This window comes from Epinephelus moara, chromosome 3, assembly GCF_006386435.1.
Source record: "Epinephelus moara isolate mb chromosome 3, YSFRI_EMoa_1.0, whole genome shotgun sequence".
Lineage (NCBI taxonomy): Eukaryota > Metazoa > Chordata > Actinopteri > Perciformes > Serranidae > Epinephelus > Epinephelus moara.
In genome coordinates this window covers 15,145,143-15,167,532 of record NC_065508.1, presented here as the reverse complement: position 1 = coordinate 15,167,532, position 22,390 = coordinate 15,145,143, and the positions used below count along the sequence as shown (strand labels likewise).

The 22,390-nt window shown below is 40.2% G+C and overlaps 1 protein-coding gene across 5 annotated transcripts; it reads left to right on the top strand.

The window, feature by feature from the left end:
* The first annotated feature begins 735 nt into the window (after nucleotides 1–735).
* On the top strand, nucleotides 736–20,577 carry slc7a1a (solute carrier family 7 member 1a). 5 transcript variants are annotated; one of them, XM_050038373.1, is made up of 14 exons: nucleotides 4,773–4,915; nucleotides 7,441–7,541; nucleotides 8,106–8,383; nucleotides 9,251–9,433; nucleotides 9,582–9,740; nucleotides 10,695–10,872; nucleotides 11,030–11,163; nucleotides 13,223–13,445; nucleotides 14,040–14,179; nucleotides 15,491–15,593; nucleotides 16,071–16,276; nucleotides 16,438–16,589; nucleotides 16,713–16,821; nucleotides 17,740–20,577. In XM_050038373.1, the coding sequence occupies exons 3-14, from the start codon at nucleotides 8,197–8,199 to the stop codon at nucleotides 17,922–17,924; spliced, it is 1,959 nt and encodes a 652-aa protein (XP_049894330.1). In that variant the 5' UTR covers nucleotides 4,773–4,915; nucleotides 7,441–7,541; nucleotides 8,106–8,196; the 3' UTR covers nucleotides 17,925–20,577. The 5 variants fall into 5 exon arrangements, with proteins under 5 accessions (XP_049894346.1, XP_049894313.1, XP_049894321.1 ...); XM_050038389.1 differs by lacking the exons at nucleotides 4,773–4,915; nucleotides 7,441–7,541; nucleotides 14,040–14,179 and adding exons at nucleotides 736–916; nucleotides 14,897–15,033; XM_050038356.1 differs by lacking the exons at nucleotides 4,773–4,915; nucleotides 7,441–7,541 and adding an exon at nucleotides 736–916.
* The last annotated feature ends 1,813 nt before the right edge of the window (nucleotides 20,578–22,390 follow it).

Here is a 22,390-nt window from a genome sequence, read left to right as displayed (position 1 = left end):
TGTAAAAACTGCTTTAACCACCTTTATTTTTTTCTCACATTCTCTGTTTTTTCTTATGTGCCAAAGGGACTTTCTATTTGGCCAAAAGGTAGAAATGCACACTGGCACAGACTGACAACCGACTTGTCTCTGAGTACTGTGTGAGGCAGTTGATACGGCTAATCTTTGATCTCAAGTTCACTTTACTGTTCTCCTGTTTCACCCACTGGACTGCCCTGATGACTCTACCACAGCTGAGAGCTGTCTTTTCACGTTTGCAAGACTTTTATTTTAGCATTTTATTTGTCTGTGAATAAAATAATAATTTGAATGATCGATTGTCTTGTGCCTCATCAGATAGCATCCTTATGTTTTTGTACTTAATCTGACCATAACAGGGACAATTCGAAACTATTTCTACTGTTATTTAATTTAAGAATGCTTTGTAGGACTCCTCCATGGACTTAAATGGAAATAATATCACTGATTTTGTGGATGCTCAGTTTCTTTTTGACTTGAATGTGGATTTCACAGGAGCAGCTGTCTTTGTTAAAGTTTTCCATTATTGCTGATTGCTAATCGAAGCTTAACCATGCTGTTAATGTGAAATCATATTTATGAAGCTGCTGCTGATTTCAGCCAGCAGCCACTTGTGGCAGTTGGTCACTAATGCATTTAATAGCTATTGCACAACTGTAATGGTAATGAGCGGGCGGGGCTGCCTTACAGCCTCTGTATCCCCTCCTCCCCGTGGACGCGCTAAACAGAGCAACCCAAAATCTCAAATTCGCCCTTACCATCTTTTAAGGGAGACCTAAAACTTTGCCGGCTGCCTTGTTTCGACGCACTTTTGCTTCCTACAATTTCCAGCTTTTTAGACTTCAAGGAAATCCCTATCTTGGATCACTGCTTCATGCGCTCCTGTAGAGTCTACAAGGTAAAGAAGTACAACGTTACGTTACACTACGTAGCCACATGCAAATGATTCAGTATTGAGTAAGTACCAGCTTTCTAGTAATCTGTGTCACAGGCTAGATACGTTCTAAGGTGATGCGCACGAGCTAAGAAGCAGAGGGGAGACGCATTTCCGTGCGTAAAGTTGAGCGGCTGAGTGAAGCGCCCATGCTTTAAACCGCATGCTCGTGTCGCGCAGACCCCATTTTAACTCCTTCATAGTAAGTGCTACTGTCTCCTGCAGCCTGACTGTGAATGGGGCTTCACACGCCGAAAAAATACAACAACTCAGTTGAGTGTTTTGCAAGTTGCACCTCAGTGATAACTAATGTATAATCGTCCAAAGTTAACTTTGAAGGTTGGCGATTCAACATTTAGGGGGTTCTAAAAATGCATTGTCTTTAATGGCCATGTAATATGAGAGAGGAGTTCCCTGGGGTGTGTTAAGACTGGCTTTGACTCTCAGGAGCTGCAGTGGAGCCAGTACAAAGAGGGCTGGTGATGCATGATATGAGGAAGGTGGTGGTGGCTGTGAGATTTGGGGTAGGGATGTAGGCAGTGACACAGCACAGACACACACAGATACAACAAACCCAAATCAGAAGTAATGGAAAATAAATTCACTCACAATAAAGTAAAGTAAATCATTTAAGTTGAAATGTGGAAACTTACCTTTAAGGTTTAATTATTGATGCACTGTTATAACCTGCCTGTAACCTGAGTCACTCCACTTTGGTACTTTCCTCCTCTGGAAAAATAAAAGTGGAAAGTTCAAGTCTACTGCAGCACAGTAAAACATACATACAAAGAAAGACATAAATAATTGCTGAAATAAAAACTTGCTTTATTTCTATATTCTAAATTTAACTTTATTTTAAGCATGACTCAAGACTTGACCTTTTAGATCTGAATGGCAAGACCAGTTCCTGTCGGTCTAACTTTAGCCGGTGTGAAAGTGGGTCACTAGTGTGTAAGTTGCTGACAGCAGGGCTGTATGTAGCCTATACAAATGCATGGAAGGGTGTGTGTGGAAGCTTTTTAGGTTCACTGAGATTCTAGAGGTGCAAGGGCTTCATATTTCCTCTTGCTTTTTTTTCCAGTCTACATGTTCAGCTGCCTATATAACAAGCATAACTTATATATCCTCTGAACAGTGTGTAGTCTTTTGTTTACACTCAGAGTCACGATGAAACAAGTTGCATATGATGGATTGTGGCGTTGACGTTGAAATGTAAGCAGTTGTAGCTGCAGTAAATAGATTGCAGTGTGTACAAAACATGGATCAGGGGCTTATTGTGATGTTAGGCAATAGCAATAACCACTGTGTTTTTTATGCTTAGGAAAGTATTCAGCTACAGGAATAGAAACAGATTGAGATTCTGAAAGTGAACTTTGTATTCAATGAGCAGTGATGCCCTGTACCAGCTTTTTTATTGTCAAACATTCAACTGACTTGCACTGTGTTCTAATGAACTGTCACAATAGAATATACACAATATCTGAACACAAATGTACACTAAATAAATCAGTGACTTAATAAATAAATTAACATGCCATTTTATGGCCCAAAATAATATATAGAAAAAATATTATTATTATCATTATTATTATTATTATTATTGTTATCTATTTATTTATTTATTATAAATTAATGTAGGCATTAATTAATTGATCAAATTTTACATGTATTGATATTTCTGTCTTAATTTGCTACATATTTCTTTACCATAATATTAATTACCCTATTTATTTACTTTCCTATTTAATATTCCCTTTTATTTATTTATTTATTTTCATATGTATTTATCTGGATATTTATTTATGTTTGTATTTATTCATTTAATTATTTCTGTATTATTTTAATTTGCATCACTCCCCCTTTCTTTCTTTCTTTCTTTCTTTCTTTCTTTCTTTCTTTCTTTCTTTCTCTTTATTTATGTATATTTTTATTTTGTTTTGATAGCTTCCATCCTCCATACTACAGAAGTATGGTACGTTGAAATACCCAATTTATTGTTGTATTCCTGTTTTACTGTACCAAATATGTAAATATTCTCTCAGGGGAATCAATTATGAAATAAGTATTTTTTCAAGTTCAAATTAATATATTATAGGCTTTCAATTTTAAAAACTGGGGAACTAAAATATTCTAGTATATATATATATATATATATATATATATCCCAGATGTGTCAGATCTTCAGTTGTTGCTGACGATTATTCTGCTCAAATTCTCAGCAAACAGTAAACAAAGAGACTCCAGTGTTAAACAGAGATATAAGTACATTTTTCTTTCTTTCATACATTTGTAAGTCCCCATGTTGTTTGTTCAAAGAGTAAAGAGCCTTCTGTGCTCTACTATTTACGTAGTGGAACATAATGGAGGTAAAGGGTCAATCTTTTGTTTCCTAAAATATGTGATTATTTCTCTGGTCTGCGTCAGGGAAGAGGATGAGTGGGATTGTTGTGTGTTTAGGTACATGAAGGGCACATTGCTATTTGTGCCTCTTAGTAAGTTCTTAGTTTTGCTTTAAGCGTGACTATGAATCCTCTTCATGTTTTGTATGGTCAAATCTTGGCTGCCCATGACTTTGCCTGTTCCTAACAGAAGGTGATTACGCGGTCAGTAAAACAGCAACACATCACTTCATTTACATGCACCAGACCAAAAGATCAAATCTGTGTATGTTAGCTGACCACACCAGGACAAACACAACAAGGATTCACATATTGGTATTGTTGATAGACTTTTCTTTGAGGAGTTATGCTTTTAATACAGTGATATCTACCAGTAACAGCAGAGCAGTGTTGCATCATGATGCACTTGGACAGGAACATATGGGAAATGTCAACAAGTAGCAGTCAAGGCTCTGCTGTTGCATGCCGTTCTTTCTCCTCAGTGAACCCACCGCCAGAAAAGCAATTCCATTCAGTTAGCTGGATGCCTATAGTGAGTGCAAGCATGTGAGCAGTTGCTTATAGCTGAACTGAATGACACAGAAACAGGAAAACAGTCCACAAGCACAGTGAACAAAATCTTAAAGAACATAGATTATACATTTTCACTTCAGAAGTGGCAGAGCGACTTACAAAAAGACTATATTACTGCTGTTTTTAAGAGATGCACTTTATCAAATTATTTCATATAAATCCAGTTATTTTGCAGGTTTTGAAAAGGACTCTTAGCTCTTCTAAATGTCAAGCAGTTTCATATTTATGGTCTACGGTCATTGGTTCTACAGGCTCACACCCCCCTTTCCTCCTCATCCACTCCCTCCCACAAACGGGCACTGCCTCTACTTTCTGCACACCTCATCTGCTGTACACTCGCTGCCAAAACTCTTTTAAACCGACAGTGTGTCGGTTATATGTGTGAATGTGCGTGCACACTGAGATAAGAAGGGGCCATGCTTTCTAAAGCCTGAATTTTGCAAGGTTATTGTACTTATTTATTATGTAGATACAGTGCAAATACAGTGAATTCAAAGCACGCGTGTATGAGTTTATGGACTTAGATGCATGAGTGATTTAAGTGCAAGCATGCGGGATTGTCTACAGCTTTCTGAGTTACATTTCTGTTGCAAAAAAAGCTGCTGCTTGTGTAGATAAACTGTGTTACTGTGACTGTTTACATTCATGCAGCTGAACTGTGATTATATAAGAGTCTACAGGCATCCAGGGTTATTACTGTAAAAATACATTTGCTAAGGTTTTCTCAGTCAGCCAACTACTGCTGCATTTTGACCGTGCTTGTGTGTACATGCGTGTGTGTGTGTGTGTGTGCGCGCGTGCCGCTTGGAATAGCCAAGCCATGTGATTCCTCCAGATTCTATTTCAGAACGGCTGCCGTCAAACGCTCTGCAGTCTTCACCGCAGCTTGAAGAATAGTTAACAAATACGTGGTTTAATCCCTCAATCTGTCACCGTTCTTATAACTTTCCACTCAGATCAACAGCTGAAGCGTATCTGTAGGTGGTTTCAAGTAAGTACTCCATGTGTTTTCTCATTCTGCCATGTGGGAATAGCTTTATTGCCATTTAGACATTGATCTGCAGCATAGACAGTGTGTGTATTTCATTGTTCCTCCTGTTTCTAACATATGTTTGGAACAGTCACATGTCCTTCTGTCTGAGGTGTCATTATTTGGATTAAGTGTGCTGAACTGTGTACCCAGGTCAGTGAGGGGTTGTGTGGTGCATATAGGCTACATTCTCCTGCGTTTATGTGCATGCACATGTGTGTCCATTCCTGTAAGCGCTTCATGATTACCCCTGGATATATTTGAATAGCATTTTCATTCTCAGCTTTTTTTAATGACCTTCCTGGGTTTTACAATAATGTGGCACACGAGCTATTGCAGTAATCAGCTACTTATTTATCTGGGTGGAATAATAATATACAGCAAGCAGGAGCTCAGCGGTCTTACTGCTGCTGGTTTGGTCCAGTAATTTCATGAATTATTTGAGCAATAGCTGTTTTCATTACTGTTTTTTTGTTAACAGATGAATGAAATACAGATATTTCTTAATGTTTACACTTGTTAAGCATGCAGTTACATTCATAATGTGATTGCATGCTTGAATAATGTGAAAAGTGACATTATTTCTAAGAAGTACCCATACATCCAATTACTTGCAGATGCATGTCATTACAATAACCTCTATACCGTATGTAACAAAACACACCACACTGCACTAGCAACTCTAATGTATACACTTATCTTGTATAAGATGTGTCTTAAAATAGTAATGCAACCACTGACAAATATGAATATGTCAATTATTTTAGTGTTTCTTGGCCTATAAAATGTATAGCTTTAATTTAATGTGTCCATCACAGTTTCCTGAAGCCCAAAGTGACATCTTCAAATGTTCTGTTTTGTCCACCAACAATTCAAAACCCTAAAATATTCAGTTTACTATCATAAGACAGAGAAAATCATAAAATATCCATGCTTGAGAAGCTGGTAGCAGTAATTTTGCCTTCCAAACAAAGCAAATGTATAACATTGTCATTGTCAATCCTATTATCCCCCTCGATGTCTGACAGCGATTCAGCTTTAGATTAGCTTTTTTTTAAAGTCTGCATTCATATACCAGTGCATGGTAGAGGGAGTCTTGGCCCGGATATGGATGTATAAAGAGAATTGGATACAGCATTGAAAGCAGAGCCCTGTTCATTCGTGTGTGTAACTGTCTCTGCTGTGGCCCGTAGACTTTCCAAATGTTTTCGGACTGAATGGATCAAATTCTGATAGTGAAACAAATTGTTCCGTGGGGGTTGTGGTGCTCCAAAAAATGTACCCACTGATTCACAGATGTCTCTTTCGCCATGTATGTCTTGTTTTTTTGGCCACAGGGCATCGCATGATGGTGCAATTACACTGTTTGGCCACTGGAAAATTGGCTTCAAAGCCTGGTGTGCGTCCTGTGGGCCTGGCTAGAACAGATCTTCCAAAATACTGGCAGTCACCTCCAGAGGCTTATTGTTGTCAGACTGAAAGCCAATGGGTTACGAGATTATCTCGTAACCCATTAGCAATCTCGTAGCCAATGGGTTACGAGATTGCTGATTGATCAATCAATTACCTCTAGTAAAAAGGCACATCAAGTTGTAGGCTCCTAATAGTGGGCAGTATCACAATGGTACACAGTAAGAAAGCCTGCACCTGTGTAATTCTTTCACAAACATCCAGAGAGTCTTACTGCTGTTGTGCAACATCATTTGTTATCAATGACACAGTGCAGACAAAAGTGACCTCTGCAACACCAAATAGCAGCTGTAAGTGGGAGAGGCTGAATTTAATGTCCTCTGACTTGTGTATTGATATCAGCTTGATTACGCTGCAACAAGCAAATTGTTTCAGTAGCAGTAGCAGTGCGTTGGTTTGAGTATTGAGACAGCTTTTTAATATAGGAGAGTTTCTCTTAATGTACAAGCTTGTATTTTTAATCTATAGAGACTAGTCTAGACTAGACTGTATGGGTAGTGTTTTTAGCCGTGTTTGATGATTTTGTGGGAAAACGAATATAGTGTTCTTCTCCCACTGCAAATTTAAGCTTAGTCTGTATATGAGTACATTCACTGGGCATGTTATAACGCTGCAATATATATTTTTGTCATATGATGTTGAATAGGCCAGGTTGGAAAGTTGTATCTGAGCCTGAATGCTTTCTGGAAAGAAAAAAAAGGCCACAAGGTCTTCACCTTAGCTTACCCTCATGTGGAAGTTTCCATGAGGTGTGACATGACTGTTGTAATGTCCTCATGACTTTTCTGGGTTTATGCCCTCATGTGGAGGGACGCCATTATCTTAGAATGGGTCACGGTGTTAAGCTACTGCATGTCACTGACCTAATTCACCGGTCTGTCGGACATACCTCTGGACTTCTGCCAGACCACCACAACCTCACTGACATAGCAGCAGGACATTGTTTATACCCCCTCCCCTCTTTCTTTCCCCTTCCCATTCCTCCGTCTGGCCTCTATATTTTTTTCACATTCCAGATATCCAGCATTGCCTCTCAGTTTGTGAGCTCAGCACCGGGGAATGTGCATGACATGTTGGACAGACTTCTGACCCAGAGTATCTTCTCAGCAACAACTCGGTAAAGAAGTGTTACAGCTGCATTTTGCCCCGAGAGGGTAGCAGGTTTCAAACTGCGTTGGCTGCTCAATAATGGATTGTCCTTGTTTGCACTGTCTGACCCAAAGCAGAGGTAAATAACAGTCTTGGTACGTTTAGTGTGTAGGAGTGACGCGATGTGATGAGCCTCCGCGGCAGTGTTTTCTGTGTCGTGAGTTATCATTCTCTTTGTGTTGAACAGTTTGTTCGAGGGCTTCTCCTCCTCTCCTGTGAGTTGTGTTATGTAACACATGTCAGCAACGTATCCAGCAATAAGATGGATTATCCCTATAGGCCTCTGTTTTTTTGGCTAGCCGTCACACATTGTGGATTTGGGGTGCATTATGTAACACCCCAGGAAACAGTGTTCTACTTACAGCGAGTTTGCTGGCCTCCTTAACCCTGATGTGCAACACTTGACCACAGCGCGACCAGTGTTTACTGAAAGACTCAAAATAAAAAGTTATGTGTTATTTTTAAAACGCCCCAGTCAACTATAAGTGTTAGACACTTAAATAACTGTCCTTTATCTTTTCTCTCCTATTAGGCTGTGTGTGACCTCTCCCCCTCCCCTCCCGCGACCTCTGAACCCCGGTCAACCTTCACCCCCTCCCCTCCCTGAGGCCAGACTGTGATCCATGGCGCTGGAGAAGCTTCTGCGTTTCGGGAAGCAGTTGCTGAGGGTGAAGGTGGTGGACTGTAACACAGAGGACTCCCGTCTGTCCCGATGCCTCAACACTTTCGACCTGGTGGCCCTGGGCGTGGGCAGCACGCTGGGCGCTGGTGTCTATGTGCTGGCTGGCGCCGTTGCACGAGAGAATTCAGGTAAGTTAAAGGGACACTTTGCCCCAAAATCAAAAAAACTAATTTTTGCTCAAACCTGAAGTGCTAATTGACAGTCTAGGCTGTTTTGGTCTGAGTTGGCATGCGGTGGAGATATCGGCCGTAGAGATGTCTGCCTACCCTTCAATATAATAGAACTAGATGGCACTCGGCTTGTGGTGTTCAGAGCAACAAAAAAATGCATTTAAAAAAACTAAACAGCAATGTCTCTTTCCAGACATCATGACCCAGTTACTCAAGATAATCCACAGACCTTGTTGTGAGCAGTTCCATGTGGGAACTATTTTCTTTCTACTGAACTACACCCGCCAACCCCGTCACCACATAAAAGGCAGTAGGCATCTTCTCATGAAGGAAAGGCTTGTGCTTGCAACAATGCGAGACGTAATCGTTAATGGTCTCCTCGTCAGTAGTGCTAATTGGGTTAGCAGTAGATGCACGCTTTCCTCTGCACAGTGATGCACTGATGACTGTTGCTTGGTGGAAAGAAAATAGTTCCTACATGAAACTGTTCATAAAAAGGTCTGTGGATTATCGAGCGTAACCAGGTCATGATTTCTGGAAAGAGACATCGCTGTTGAGTTTTTCAAATGAATTTTTTGGTGCTTTGAGCGCCACATGCCGAGTGCCATCTAGTTCCATTATATTGGTGAGAAAGCAGACATCTCTATGGCCGATATCTCCAACACTCAGCAACTTACACCAAAATACTTCTAAACAGCACTACAGGTATGAGGAAAAATATGTATTTCTGATTTATCCCTTTAACATTACTGCAAACAATTAAAAGATGTCATGCCAGCCAAATCTTAAAGCGTCTAATCATGTGATATATTATTTCCCCTGTAGGTCCTGCGATTGTGTTGTCTTTCCTGATAGCAGCCCTGGCCTCAGTATTAGCCGGTCTGTGCTATGCTGAGTTTGGAGCCCGTGTCCCAAAGACAGGCTCAGCTTATCTTTACTCCTATGTGACTGTTGGGGAACTCTGGGCCTTCATCACTGGATGGAACCTCATCCTCTCCTATATCATTGGTAAAAATGACGCATTTACTACTATGTTGTTTCCTTCTAGATGTTTGTGTCCAAATGCAGATAGAGAAACAGAATGAGAGGGTGCAACAAGACAACCAAAAGCACACGCACCACATAATCTACCTCAGCTGTTCTTTCTCCACCTCAGGTACCTCCAGTGTGGCCCGAGCATGGAGCGCTACCTTCGACGAGTTGGTAGGGAAGCGCATCGAGCAGTTCTGCAGAGAGTACATGTCCATGAATGCACCGGGTGTATTAGCACAGTACCCTGACATGTTTGCTGTTGTCATCATAATCACCTTAACAGGTAGGAAAACATGTTTCTTTCTGCCACCCTCTCTTGTGTTATCACTTTGTTAGAGCATGCTTTATCTTTGGCAACATGCAGTGTCTCAACCTTGAACTTTCAAGACTTGTAACAGTTGACATTGCTGCAGTCATGGGTGCTGATTTATGTTTCTGCCAGTGGGTGTTCGAAACACTTGAATGCCCCATCCCCATGTCTAAGATAAACCTTCTGCAATAACCACAGCCTACATGACTTGTCTATTCAGATTTGGATATAGTAGTCAAATACATACATTTAAGCACCTTAGAAAATGAACAGCAACAAGCGACACACACACACACACACACACACACACACACACACACAGGAAACCAGAAGTTTAACTTACAATAAACGCCATGAAATACAAGCAAAGTAGTAATCAATGCCACCGAAATATTTAGTAAAATGGCTGACATGAACATAAATTATAGGCAAAGTGCACATTCCAACAGTCTGACACCACCGCTGCTGTAATACACCCATTAAGAATGCAATGTAACAATACATGCTACTAGGCGCCCACCTATTAATTGTGCCAGACAAGTTATAATAGGCTATCTAATGTTGTTAGACATGCAAAGAAAGCATACAAGCCCATGCATTAAAATTGAATTACTCATTAACACATTGGCCCAGGCAGCTACTAAATAGATGTTTTCACTCTCTTACAATGAAAGTGTTGCTCCTTGTAGCTGATCAAATTGATTTATATTTTGCCCCAATTGTACGCTGGTGCATGTGGGTGCACAGGCTTCTCCACAGAGTCTCAGGCCTCTAGCACCCATGGTACCTATGACTGCAGTGGCAGATATTTACTAAATATACTTACTTTACAAATCTAATTACAAAATTTGTGTTATAGGTTGAATTTATTGCCTTTCCAGTCCAGTCTCCTCCAAAAGAAATTTCATTTTCCTTTCCATTTCTAAGGTCTGCTGGCATTTGGGGTCAAAGAGTCAGCGATGGTAAACAAGGTGTTTACGTGTATCAACATCCTGGTCTTGTTGTTCATGGTCGTCTCTGGCCTGGTCAAAGGCACTTTAAAGAACTGGCAGCTTGACCCTGAAGAGATCCTTCACGCCAATTATACCAGTAACTCCAGCCTCAAGTAAGAACATGGACATAAACGCACTCATTGTGTGTTGTTATATTTGATATTGCATTTTATAACTTAATTGGTCTCAGTTTCTCTGGATAATCCACATAGCTTAAACAAGTCATTAAATAAAGTTAAATTTTTTTGCATTTTATTTTTCCCTGTTCAGTCTGACAGAAACCCTGCCAAGCAAAGAGATATTAGGAGTGGGCGGCTTCATGCCGTTTGGTTTCACAGGTGTCCTTTCAGGAGCTGCTACCTGCTTCTATGCCTTTGTCGGATTTGACTGCATCGCCACCACAGGTAAGCGCTGGAAGGAATCAGAAAACACTCACTCTGCTAGCCAGGCTTTCCTCTTGTTCCGCCTCTCATATCCCTTCTGCGGCCTCATGGGCATGTTTCAGTTTTTTGTGGGGGTGGGGGGTTGTTGTAACTGAATCTGGAGTCGGGGCCATTTCAATCCCAAGCTTGTCCAAACATCCAGGAGTGTTACATAAGAGGGGCAAGGCAGAGAAAAAAGATGCAGTTTTGTGCATTTGGCCCAGTTTTGCTCTGTGTGGAATGTAAAGCACTGTGACCCAGGTTAGGGGCGTAATCATGATATAAGGTTTGTGGAGAACACGTTCCCCTTGTTTTTTCTACACTGTGCAGATCTACACCTGTTTCTTGATACACGTCGTTCTGTTTAATCAGTTCAAGGCCTCTGGATTGTGAAAAAAGGGGAGTTTTTTTCTAGTTTGCCTGCTCTCTTGCCCCCCAGCTTTTCCCACCCCTTTCTTTCCTGAATTCTAATTGGCTAGCGGGGGGCTGATCCTGAATGATTGCTTGAGTTTGGCTTGTGGGGACATGTTGGTCACACACAAAGTCAGCCAGCCCTAGGCCATTATACCCTCAGTGGGTATGTGTGTGTGTATTCTGGCTACCTAGAGTTAAGTTGAAATGACGGTATTATTACTTCACCCGTCCACAAGCACATATGCAAACACAGGCGTACATACATCCACACAGCTGTTACCACTGTTTCTGGGCCGATCAGTAGCTGTCACTTGTCATGAACAGTGGTGGAGAGAGGATTCAGGATCAATCATCGCAATGTGATTTCACTGCCGAACAGGATGTGAGTGTTCACCTGAGAAGCTCTGTTGCATAATCACCTGCAGCTGAATAGTTGTGTGTTTGAGTCTTTCACAGGAAAAATAAGCTCCTTGTTCAGTTTGTTGCAAAATACGGAAAAATGCTTCTTTAATACAGCTGTTTTCCCAATTTTCCACATTTGCTGGGATTCTGCCAAAACAACCATCGCAGAGTGAATGGTGTGTATAGTCCGCTTAAACCTTGCGTTCAAGTGTGAATAGTTAGTTTTACCAACAAACAGTGGTAAATGGGGTTGCGGGAGGATGTTGTTGCACAGTGATAGTCTCCAAAATTAGATGCAGTAATTAGTTCTGCGTCAGTGTGTCTGACAGAAATAAAATGTGCTTTGTCATTTTCTGTATTGTACATTCACTTATGAAAAAAATATTTGTCCTGCTTTACCGAATTAACAAGATTATTACCTCAGAATTATGAGAAAACTTAGAACTTTTCATGAAAAAAAATTCTACTCATGTTTTTTAGTATTAATTAGATTTTCTTATTAATTTTCGATTTTCTAAATTACAATATAATTATCTCATTAAGTCTTGTTTTTATAAGTTAATGAGGTAATAATATTGCTCTTGTTAATTTTTTATATTTACTAGAAGATGTTTATTCTCATTTTTTTTTAAAAATAAGATTATAATCTGAGAATACTAAGAAAAGCTTTAATGGAAATAAAATCTGCCTTTGTTTATCTGAATATACAAGATACTCTTGTTAATTCTTGTTTTTCAAAGTTAATAAGATAATATCTTTCTTGTTAATTAATGTTTTTTATTTACTAGATTGTAATCTTGCTAATTCTCATTTTTATGAGTAAAGGGGAAAATGTTGTCAGTTCTTGGTTTTCTCAATTAAAGAGGTAATAATCTTGTTAATTCTTGTTTTCTAAATAAACAGGATAATTATCATGTTTTTTTTTAATCGACAAGAAATTGATCACAAATCAATCAGAGAAACAAGAGCAGGATTTTTTCATAAAAACTTTTTGGAGAGTTCTGAAATAATCTTGTTAATTTAGAAAAACAGAGCCATTTTTTCTTCTCAAATTAATGTATTACACTTTTGTCTTGTTGTCTATTGTTTGAAAGCACATATTTTTAGCATCCCATGCAAGGCAGAAAGTGCTTTTAGTGACCAAAACCTCAGCATCTGGTGGAGTAAAACACAAGTAAAGCGTTTTCCTCTGTATAACCATGTCTGTTCCTCAACTACGCCCCAGGTGAAGAGGTGAAGAACCCCCAGAGAGCCATCCCCATCGGCATCGTATCCTCGCTGCTCATCTGCTTTGTAGCATACTTTGGTGTTTCTGCAGCCCTCACCCTCATGATGCCCTACTACCTGCTGGACAGCAAAAGCCCCCTGCCTGTAGCCTTTAACTATGTGGGCTGGGGAGGAGCCAAATACGCCGTAGCTGTAGGCTCTCTTTGTGCTCTGTCTACGAGGTAAACACACACACACACACACACACACACACACACACACACACACACACACCTGCATTCGTCTGCCATCAGCTTTAAATGCATGCTCATGTACTTGAGTTCTGTCAGATAAGCATGCAGACACGCACACACATAACCATTCCTGTGTGTGTGCGCGTGCGTGTGGCACTATGGGACTGTATATTTAACTTCAGAAGGCATTTGATCCCTTGACTAAAAATAAGAGCACTGCTAAGAATATATTGTACCATCAGTGCATGCACTTATGTAACTCGTGTCACCAAAGGCCACTGCAAACTGCATTTTTATTACTAATCAGTTTTTAATGGTTTTATAATGATGGTACATACTTTTGTTTTTAATGGCAGTTGCTTTGATCAATAATTATAATATAATTATGGAGTATATTTAAGGTTTGTTTTGATATTAAACATGTTCCTGCATGCCACTATTCTTGCTGTATATTATGTCATGTAAATGTACTGTATGATGTTCCTTGTATCTGTGAGCTGGTGTCTCTGTTCATGTATGTTTCACGGCATTCTCGTGGGTGTAAGTGTGGATACTATATATCCTGGTCTCCCCCCCTGGTAGCCTGCTGGGTGCTATGTTCCCTATGCCTCGTGTGATCTGGGCTATGGCCGACGATGGGCTGCTTTTCAAGTTCATGGCCGAGATCAGCCCCCGCACCAAAACCCCGCTAACTGCAACCCTCACCTCTGGCATAGGGGCAGGTGAGACACTAACACGCATGTTTTTAAAGAGCATCCAATTTCAACGAAGCGTCTTTTCCTGCTGCTGGGCTGAGCTGCGCCAGGTTGCAAACGCTCTGACCTGCCGATTGCAAATTCTATTTTAATTTTGTTTTAAAGAAACCTGACAGAAATCAGCACTCCAGCAGGAAAAGAGCATCACTAACTGTCTCTTATCCTCTGTCTCACGTGGCCAGGTCTCTTTGTAATTGGTTGAGGCAGTCCAGGTTATACTTTGTCCTTCTTCTAACATGGGTCAGTGGCTAGACTTGTTTTATTTGGTGAACTCAAGGAGACTTAATTTCTCTACCTGCATCTTGGTGGTGTAAGCAGGGATATAAATAGCAAACTAAACTGCTCGCTGAAGTAACCAACGATTTTTAAAAGGGAACAGAGTGTAACAGCATGAGGAGCACCCTGTTTGCTATTTAAATGGGAAACATTTTGCATGCTGACATTCAAATATCCTTGGTCCAACATCATGCCCACACTGCTCTACAGTGTGGCTAGCCTGGTGTCCGGTTTCCGCACCCTAACCCGCAACCCCTATCTTGCCAGCCGTATCTGTCTCCTTTTACTAATGCTCCTCCTTTCTCCCCTACTGACCTCCTTTACTTCTTCCTTTTCATTTGTTCCTCTTCACTTCACCTACAACTGTCATCCCACTCTGATGTTTTCCTCCCCCACCCGACTCCCCAGTCTGTTGGGTTCCATGTTCCCCCTACCCCGTATCATTTTTGCCATGGCTCGGGATGGCCTGCTCTTCTCCTGTCTGGCCCACGTCAGCGAGAGGAAATCCCCCATAACGTCCACTGTGACCGCCGGGGTTATGTCTGGTAAGATGAATAGGAAATCCACAACAGGGACGGTTAAGGAAAACAGAGGCCTGTATTTGAGGAGAGGGAGGGAGAGTGGGGGACTAAGAGGGGCGGGGCGGGGCATAATGTGAAGGACAGGACTGTATGAGATGATGTGAAAGTACAATGTGCATGATCACCTTTGAGCTCTCCGCCAGCAGTCAGTGTTGAATGCTAATAAAGAGTACAAATAGCAACAGTGAAACAGCTGCTTATCCATTACTTAGTTCAGTGTGTTAGCTTTGTAGCGTAGCTAAAATAAAAAAGTAGGAAAAGAAAACATAAGACTTGAAACCCTAAACATGTTTATGGGAGCTAGATGACCATCTTAAAAACACATTACAGTCCTCTCAAATTATTTTACGGTAACAAAGGGTCTTACAATCAAACACATCTAATCTCTCCAACTCTCTTTTCATTTTCTTGCTCCTTGAAGCTATCATGGCATTTCTGTTCGACCTGAAGGACCTGGTGGACCTGATGTCAATAGGGACCCTGCTGGCCTACACATTAGTGGCTGCCTGTGTTCTGGTTCTGAGGTCAGTGTGGGACATAAGTATATAGAGTTTAACCAGGGACACTGGTTCAGAGCAGCAGAGTTCAATGCTGGAGTTGTTCCAGCTTAAAGTGCTTTGGGGTTGCATTTTTGATGTATGAAAGGCGCTATATAAATAAAGTTTGATTGATTGATTGATTGAAGCTGAGAGACTTAACACTTCCATCACCACCTTCCCGCTGCCACATATGTTTTTATCTCCTTTTAGCAACCAATGAAACTCAGCACTGCATTCTTGCTCAAAGCTGTTTCATACTTCATAAATTCACTGCCACACGTTACAACTTTAATTGCCCTTGCTAAAAATGTGGCTGCAGCTGATGTTTCAGTATGATTGACATTACTCATAAACATTGTGCATTAATGTTGCAAGAGGTGCATCTTATCACTGCATTAGCTATTTTCGGTAATGTGAACACAGAGTAAAGTCACAACTACATGTGTTTTTTGATTGTGTCAGGTACCAGCCCGAGCAGCCCTCTCTTGTATATCAGATGGCCAATACCCAGGATGAGGGGGAGCTGAGCGATGGCATCAGTGTCCCTAGTATGGGCATGCTGCCCGGTATGGAGGAGAAGTTCAGCGTCAAGACCCTCCTGTTCCCGGACAACTCTGAACCATCCACATTGTCGGGCTTCTCTGTCAACATCTGTGCCTCTATGTTGGGTAAGGGATCATACCAGGGCTACTTAAATGTGTTAGAAGAAGCTGACAAAAGACTTAATTTGCTTTGAATCCAGATAATTCATTTAGTCTTGAATGCTGAATTAGAATTGGCACTTGTAGAGTAATACATGCAGTGATATAAAAAATATGTACTTCTGCAGGAACATTAATCCTGGCATTCAGTGTACTGGCAGTGCAGGGGGGCACTGCTGTGTGGAACGTCATAGCCCTCAGTGTCATCTTCATGGTGTGTCTCCTCCTCACCTTCATCATCTGGAGACAGCCTGAAAGCAAGACGAAACTCTCCTTCAAGGTTTGATTCCAGAAACGAAATCTACGTAGGATAGTCTGGATTAGATTTTGAAATTTTTTAAAACACATCATGTTTGCATTAACACAAGTTGCCATGTTTCCTTTTTTAAATTTGACTCTTTAGGTTCCACTGCTGCCCTTCATTCCAGTGATCAGTATGTTTGTAAATGTGTACCTGATGATGCAGCTGGACAGAGGCACTTGGATACGATTTTCTGTTTGGATGGCTCTAGGTAGGTAGTCTTTCCAGCGTTTAAACTGACTTATTAAATATAGAAATTGTATTGACCCCTTAAAAGAAAAAAGTCTTTTGATTTGACACCTTTCACTTGAATGTCTCTGGCTAAATAAAAGGTGGTTTTCCTACTCATGTGCTTCACTGCAGATGCTCTTAGACCAATTTCACACAGCTAGACTTTGCTTGCTTTAGTGGCTTGAAATGAGCAGTCCGACATGGTGACCATTAAGTAGCCTGCACACGTAGCCTAAGCATTTATACTTGTGAGGTGGTGTGTCTGTGTCACACTGCAGTGACACCTCCAAGTGTCACTGCAGTGACACTTGGAGTGTTGTAAGTGTTGTAAAGTTTAGTTGATTCAAAACACACTCAAAACACACTTTAAACATGTCTTAATAGTGACAATTTCAAACACAAATACACACATTGGCTTCACTATAACTCGCAGCATTCACGGACAAAGCACTTGTCTTCATCTGGACACATTTTCCCCACAAATTTTGGCACAAGCCTATGGCATTTTACATGGTATAAATTTGCCTAGCAACGAGCGGGGATTTCCTCTGCTCATATGAAGCCAGGACAAATCCCGAAGTATAAATCCCAGAATGATAACTCACACACAAGACGTAAAATGCTATTTTTGTGAAGGCTTTATTGTCTCCACAATTTATTGTTTCTTATCTGTGAAATTAAAGCAAATAAAAGCTTTGTTTCCACTGAGGGAAATGGTTTCAGCTTACAAAAATAGACAGGAGGTCTGCGTCTGTGGAGGTGCTCGTCGGGCTACAGCATGGGGCTTGGTGTCAATGCGATGCAGAAGTATAAATCCTGCATTCTTATGTCATCATTTTGTGGTAAAACAGTTGCAAGCAGGAATTGTTTTGAAGCATGTCTTGCTCTGCCTCTCCAGGTTTTGTGATCTACTTCTGCTATGGCATTCACCACAGCGCTGAGGCCGCTCTGGCCCGCTCATCTCCAGAAACAGAGATGGACAGTTTCAAACATGACCACAATTCAGAGGCCATGTCACCAGAGAAGGAGGCCTTCCTGCACAACGGCATCGATGCCATCGACGAGGACGATGGAGATTTGTAGACTGCATTAGAACATGCTGTGTACATTTCCAACCTTCCCTGACACCAGTCTGTGTGTGTATTATTTTCGACTGGACGACTCCCCTTGCTGGCAGCACTCCGGTTTGGACAAAGCAATGATAAATAACTTTGACCTAAAATCCCCAAACCTGTGACTCTCCCCCTTGACTGCCAGGCAGAAAACAGAAAAGTGGCATATTGGCACTTCTTTAGCCATAATAGACATGTTCTGTTATTCGAGTATTTTGTAATAAGCTTGTTACCCCTTCTGTTTGGCCTTGAGCTTCAGCTGCTTGTTATCGCTTTGCTGTCTGAGGGGGGAGGGCTCATGCTGGAGACACAAAACATCTCAGTGTTTCAGGGAGGTTAAGTTGAGGTCTGGGTAAGAGTACATTGCTGGCAGTAGGACTATGCGCACATGTGTAACAGCTTTCGTCTGGATGCCAGAATGTTCAACAGTAATACATTTTCTTGTCTTTCTGTTTATGAAAACATATCTACTGTATATATATATATATATAAATGATTCTGAAAATCAGATAACACAATATGTATTTCATACAGATTGGTTCCATTAGCTACATTCTCATAAACCTGCCAACTCTTATGTAACTGATGTTGAAATGCTGCTCTAACAGTCCCCCAGACAAGTGAGAGCTTGCACAATACACTGCAACACGCTTGTCTGTGACATAATTCCCTGTGTTAACTAGCAGAAAAGGATGGTCGGGCCAATGGCTGTGCATACAGTACAAGCTGGCCAGCAGGGAGCTGTAGTTTACAGTTTCCATGAGTCTAATTTTAAATCCGAAGGACTGCATTGATACCGTCAGTCACAAGCCTTGGATCTGGCTGCAAATGATGATGCTGAAATGTCTGTAACAAGACACTTAACGACGTATCCTGTTGGACAGTTCATTACTCTGAGACACAGCGATTCAGAGGAAGTGTCTAAAGCCTGACAGGAACATTTTAAATTTCTCAAAGTGAAAATATGCTCTCTTATTTGGCATATTTAATGCCCATGATAAATAGGTGAAATCTGGTTTGTGAATCCTGATATAAGTTGAGCTGGCCTGACTCCAGAGCTTTGAATCCGCCCTCATGAAACAGCAGTTTTTCCGTTGAAAAGGACCCAGTGAGGACTAATGATTAGCCAGTCAGCACCACAGGCAGGACTAATGCCGGCACCATCGTCAAGCTGTGCGGCAGAACCAATGTGGAGTGATTACAATGGCGACTACTTTAGACAAGATAGACGCTGCTCTCAATACTGCCTGAAATCGTGGTTTGATATACCTCACTGCCGCCCCACTCCTAAACCCCAACCAAACAGGTATGCTGGCATGGCGACGCATCAGTTTGGACTTAAGGTGACCTTAGATTCAGGTGGATACGTTGGTCTCTAGTAATTGGTTAGGAGACAGTCCAATCCCCCTCCCCCACGGGAAACACTTGGAGTGGAGGCAAGGTCAGACTGAAGATGGACACGGAGTGTAACGAGTTGGCAATTGTGTCTGATATCGGGCAAATGTTGAGTATCAGGTGAAGACAGTGACAGCTGCTGAATGTCAGTTAACGCCATGTAACATTAGATGATAGTGGATTTTCACAGTGCTGGCTGCTGTGTCTTTTTGCAACTGTAACTTGTAACATTTAGCTTGTCTTTAAAAAAAAAAAAAAAAGAAGAAGTCAGGCCGATCTTTTTTTTCTCATGTTCAATTTGGAAGAATGTATTTGTTCTCAGTTTATATAGGCCTTTTCTCATGTTTATTAATGTCTTTTTATTACCCACTTCCTAAAAGATGTTCATTTCCAATGTGCTTTTGAGATTAGGAATCTGATTCGACTTAATATTTATAATTAAGTTAAAGCCTATGAAAAATATGATCTGGAAGAATTCGCCACACTTGTACATTTATTTACATAGATTTTTTAAAATTTGTTTCTTTTCATTAAAATATCTAATGCGTTTAGATATTTTTCTCTTTTCATAAACATAAAAAAAGTGTAGCATTTCACTCATGGTGCCTACATTACCCACAATGCAACTCAACTTCCAACAGATCAGTTGGAAATTGGGGTGTGTTATGCTTGTAGTGGTGGCTTATGTAGCTATTCATTTTTTAATTCAATTTCAATTATCTTTATTTTCAGATTTGTCTTCAGACCTAACCAACTTTGACTCAAGTTACATCAGACTTTATGCCTCTTCCTATTGAGCCACAACAAAACGCAACGTTAATGCAGTAGTAATCCACAAGATGTGTAAACGGACTCTAGAGACGGTGTGACAAAAGTTTAATTCGTCGTTTAAATGCAGGTCTGTTAGTTTTAGCCTTTCAATGCATTAACTGCGGTTTTGGGAATCCTTTACAACAATGTACCTGTCTATAATTAGACACATGTAATCAAGATTGTGTATATAAGATATTGTTTATATTTCTTGTAGTAAATTATTTGTAAATTGGAGAAAAGGCTTATGTTATGTTGCCCTGTTTGTATCTGATATTGTGCTCCTTATATTGTGTTTACATGATCAGTGCAACTAAAACTTCATCCTCAGGGTTGGAAAAGTCGCTGCCTTCACCTTCTTTTGTCATTTCTTAACCATTGATGCCTCATTAATAAAAACAATTGTCGGAATAACACCAGTGGTGGAAAGTAACTAAGTACATTTACTCAAGTACTGTACTTAAGCACAGAATAATTCTACTCCGGTACATCTCAGAGCTCTTTTCAGATAATTTTTCATACCCTTCCTGTCCAGTGAAAACCATGTATCTCCATATTTGGTGATTTATTTTATCTTTTTTAAATAAAGTAAAGAATAAAGTTTTCCTCATGGGGTTAAAAATACATTTTACTTCTTCTCACAAGACAGCGACACCATAAATATATGATGAACTTACAGACAACAATGCATTGCTGTAGATTCAACTACCCAACAGTGTATAAAGGAGTTAAAATGACCACACGTGCACATCTATACAAGTAAAATGAAACATACACATTAATGCAGTGGTAATATTAATCAAAAAACATCATATATAATAGTAAAACACTGGCAGGAAACTTTTTACTTTTACTTTTCACATTTTGTTGATAATACTTACACACTTTTATTTGAGTAAAATATACAAATACTTCTTCCACCACTGTAATAAAACACTAAACTATAGGATATCAGCGTGACTGTGGCAGAAACGAGATTTTGGGGGTCATACTGGGCTGTAGTAGACGTGTAATAATAATCCGTGACAAGTATCACTTTGATCAAATATGCATGGCTGATTTTTCTAGAGCTTTCTGTAGTTTGTGTTCCCAACACATTAATATATCTTGCTGAGTTGTTACACAAAGTAATTACACTGAAATCCAGGATTACAAGAATGCAGATACACAGGAAGTCAAAGCATATTCAAAATCCCATTTCCCATAACTTTATATGATTAATAGGAATCTGCCTACGCACAGTATGACATAACAGTATAACAACAATATAACTGATTAATGTTTTAAATTAAAGTCTCCTTGTTAAGTTTAAAACATACAAAGGGATTCATGTGTATTTTAAAAAGTCTATCTTCTGACATAATCAGTACTTGTTTATCCTTCACGTCATGCCAAACCTTAGTGTTTACCTTTGAAATAAATGCTACACATACAGCCCTATAAACAGATAAAAGAAGGAGCTTCTTCTTTTTCCCTTTGATGCTTTAAAATCAACGGTCTTTATCTTTCCAATTACATTACATGTGTCACATTATCAGGCTTTTGATGTGATGTTGATGATGGCTTCATGTTTATGTCATTCAGCTGTGATTTCATCACATTCTCAGACTTTACTCCCCTGTTTTGCTTGCATTTTCTGTGATCATTGTTGGATTACAGTGTGTTCAATAGTGTGTTAATGTTGAAAAAAAGCACAAATAATAGTCTGTATATGTGGGTGACATCAGGGGTTCTTGTTTTGTTATTCATAACTGGCCTCATTAGGGTTTTTTTTTTAATGGAGCTTTCAGTCGAATCCCACAACCTTCTTCGTCAGATGGAGGCAGCTCAGTTGCCAACAACTACATCTGCTGAAGAAGACCAAGAGATGCAGCTGAAAGCTCCATAAAAAGCTGTTAAATGGGCTTTGAGTTATATTTTTTTTCTGATGTTTTGTATATTTTCAGGCACCCGTAGCCTATACATGTAATAGGCCAGCATAAACTGGCTTCCAGGTCTATTTTAAAATGTTTAACAATTGTTTGACATGACTGTTTCTATCAAGACAAAAAAAAAGACAGCCGTTCTATATTTTGTTACATTTTCACATTTAAAGACAAAGGGTGTCATCAAATCCCGCCTAAGGGCTGTGCCAATGTCAAAGATGCATGTATGTATCCTCGGCAGGTAAAAGTACCCACGATTCTTAGTGTACGTGTTTTTTTTAAGTGTCATCCTGAAATATATTCCTCC

What these genes read in the sequence shown, in the direction of transcription:
- slc7a1a (XM_050038356.1), top strand. Translation starts at nt 8,197, where the DNA reads ATGGCGCTGGAGAAGCTTCTGCGTTTCGGGAAGCAGTTGCTGAGGGTG. An exon ending in CGTTGCACGAGAGAATTCAG is followed by an intron (nt 8,384 to 9,250) that starts GTAAGTTAAAGG and finishes TTTCCCCTGTAG; the next exon opens with GTCCTGCGATTGTGTTGTCT. An exon ending in CATCTGTGCCTCTATGTTGG is followed by an intron (nt 16,277 to 16,437) that starts GTAAGGGATCAT and finishes GTACTTCTGCAG; the next exon opens with GAACATTAATCCTGGCATTC.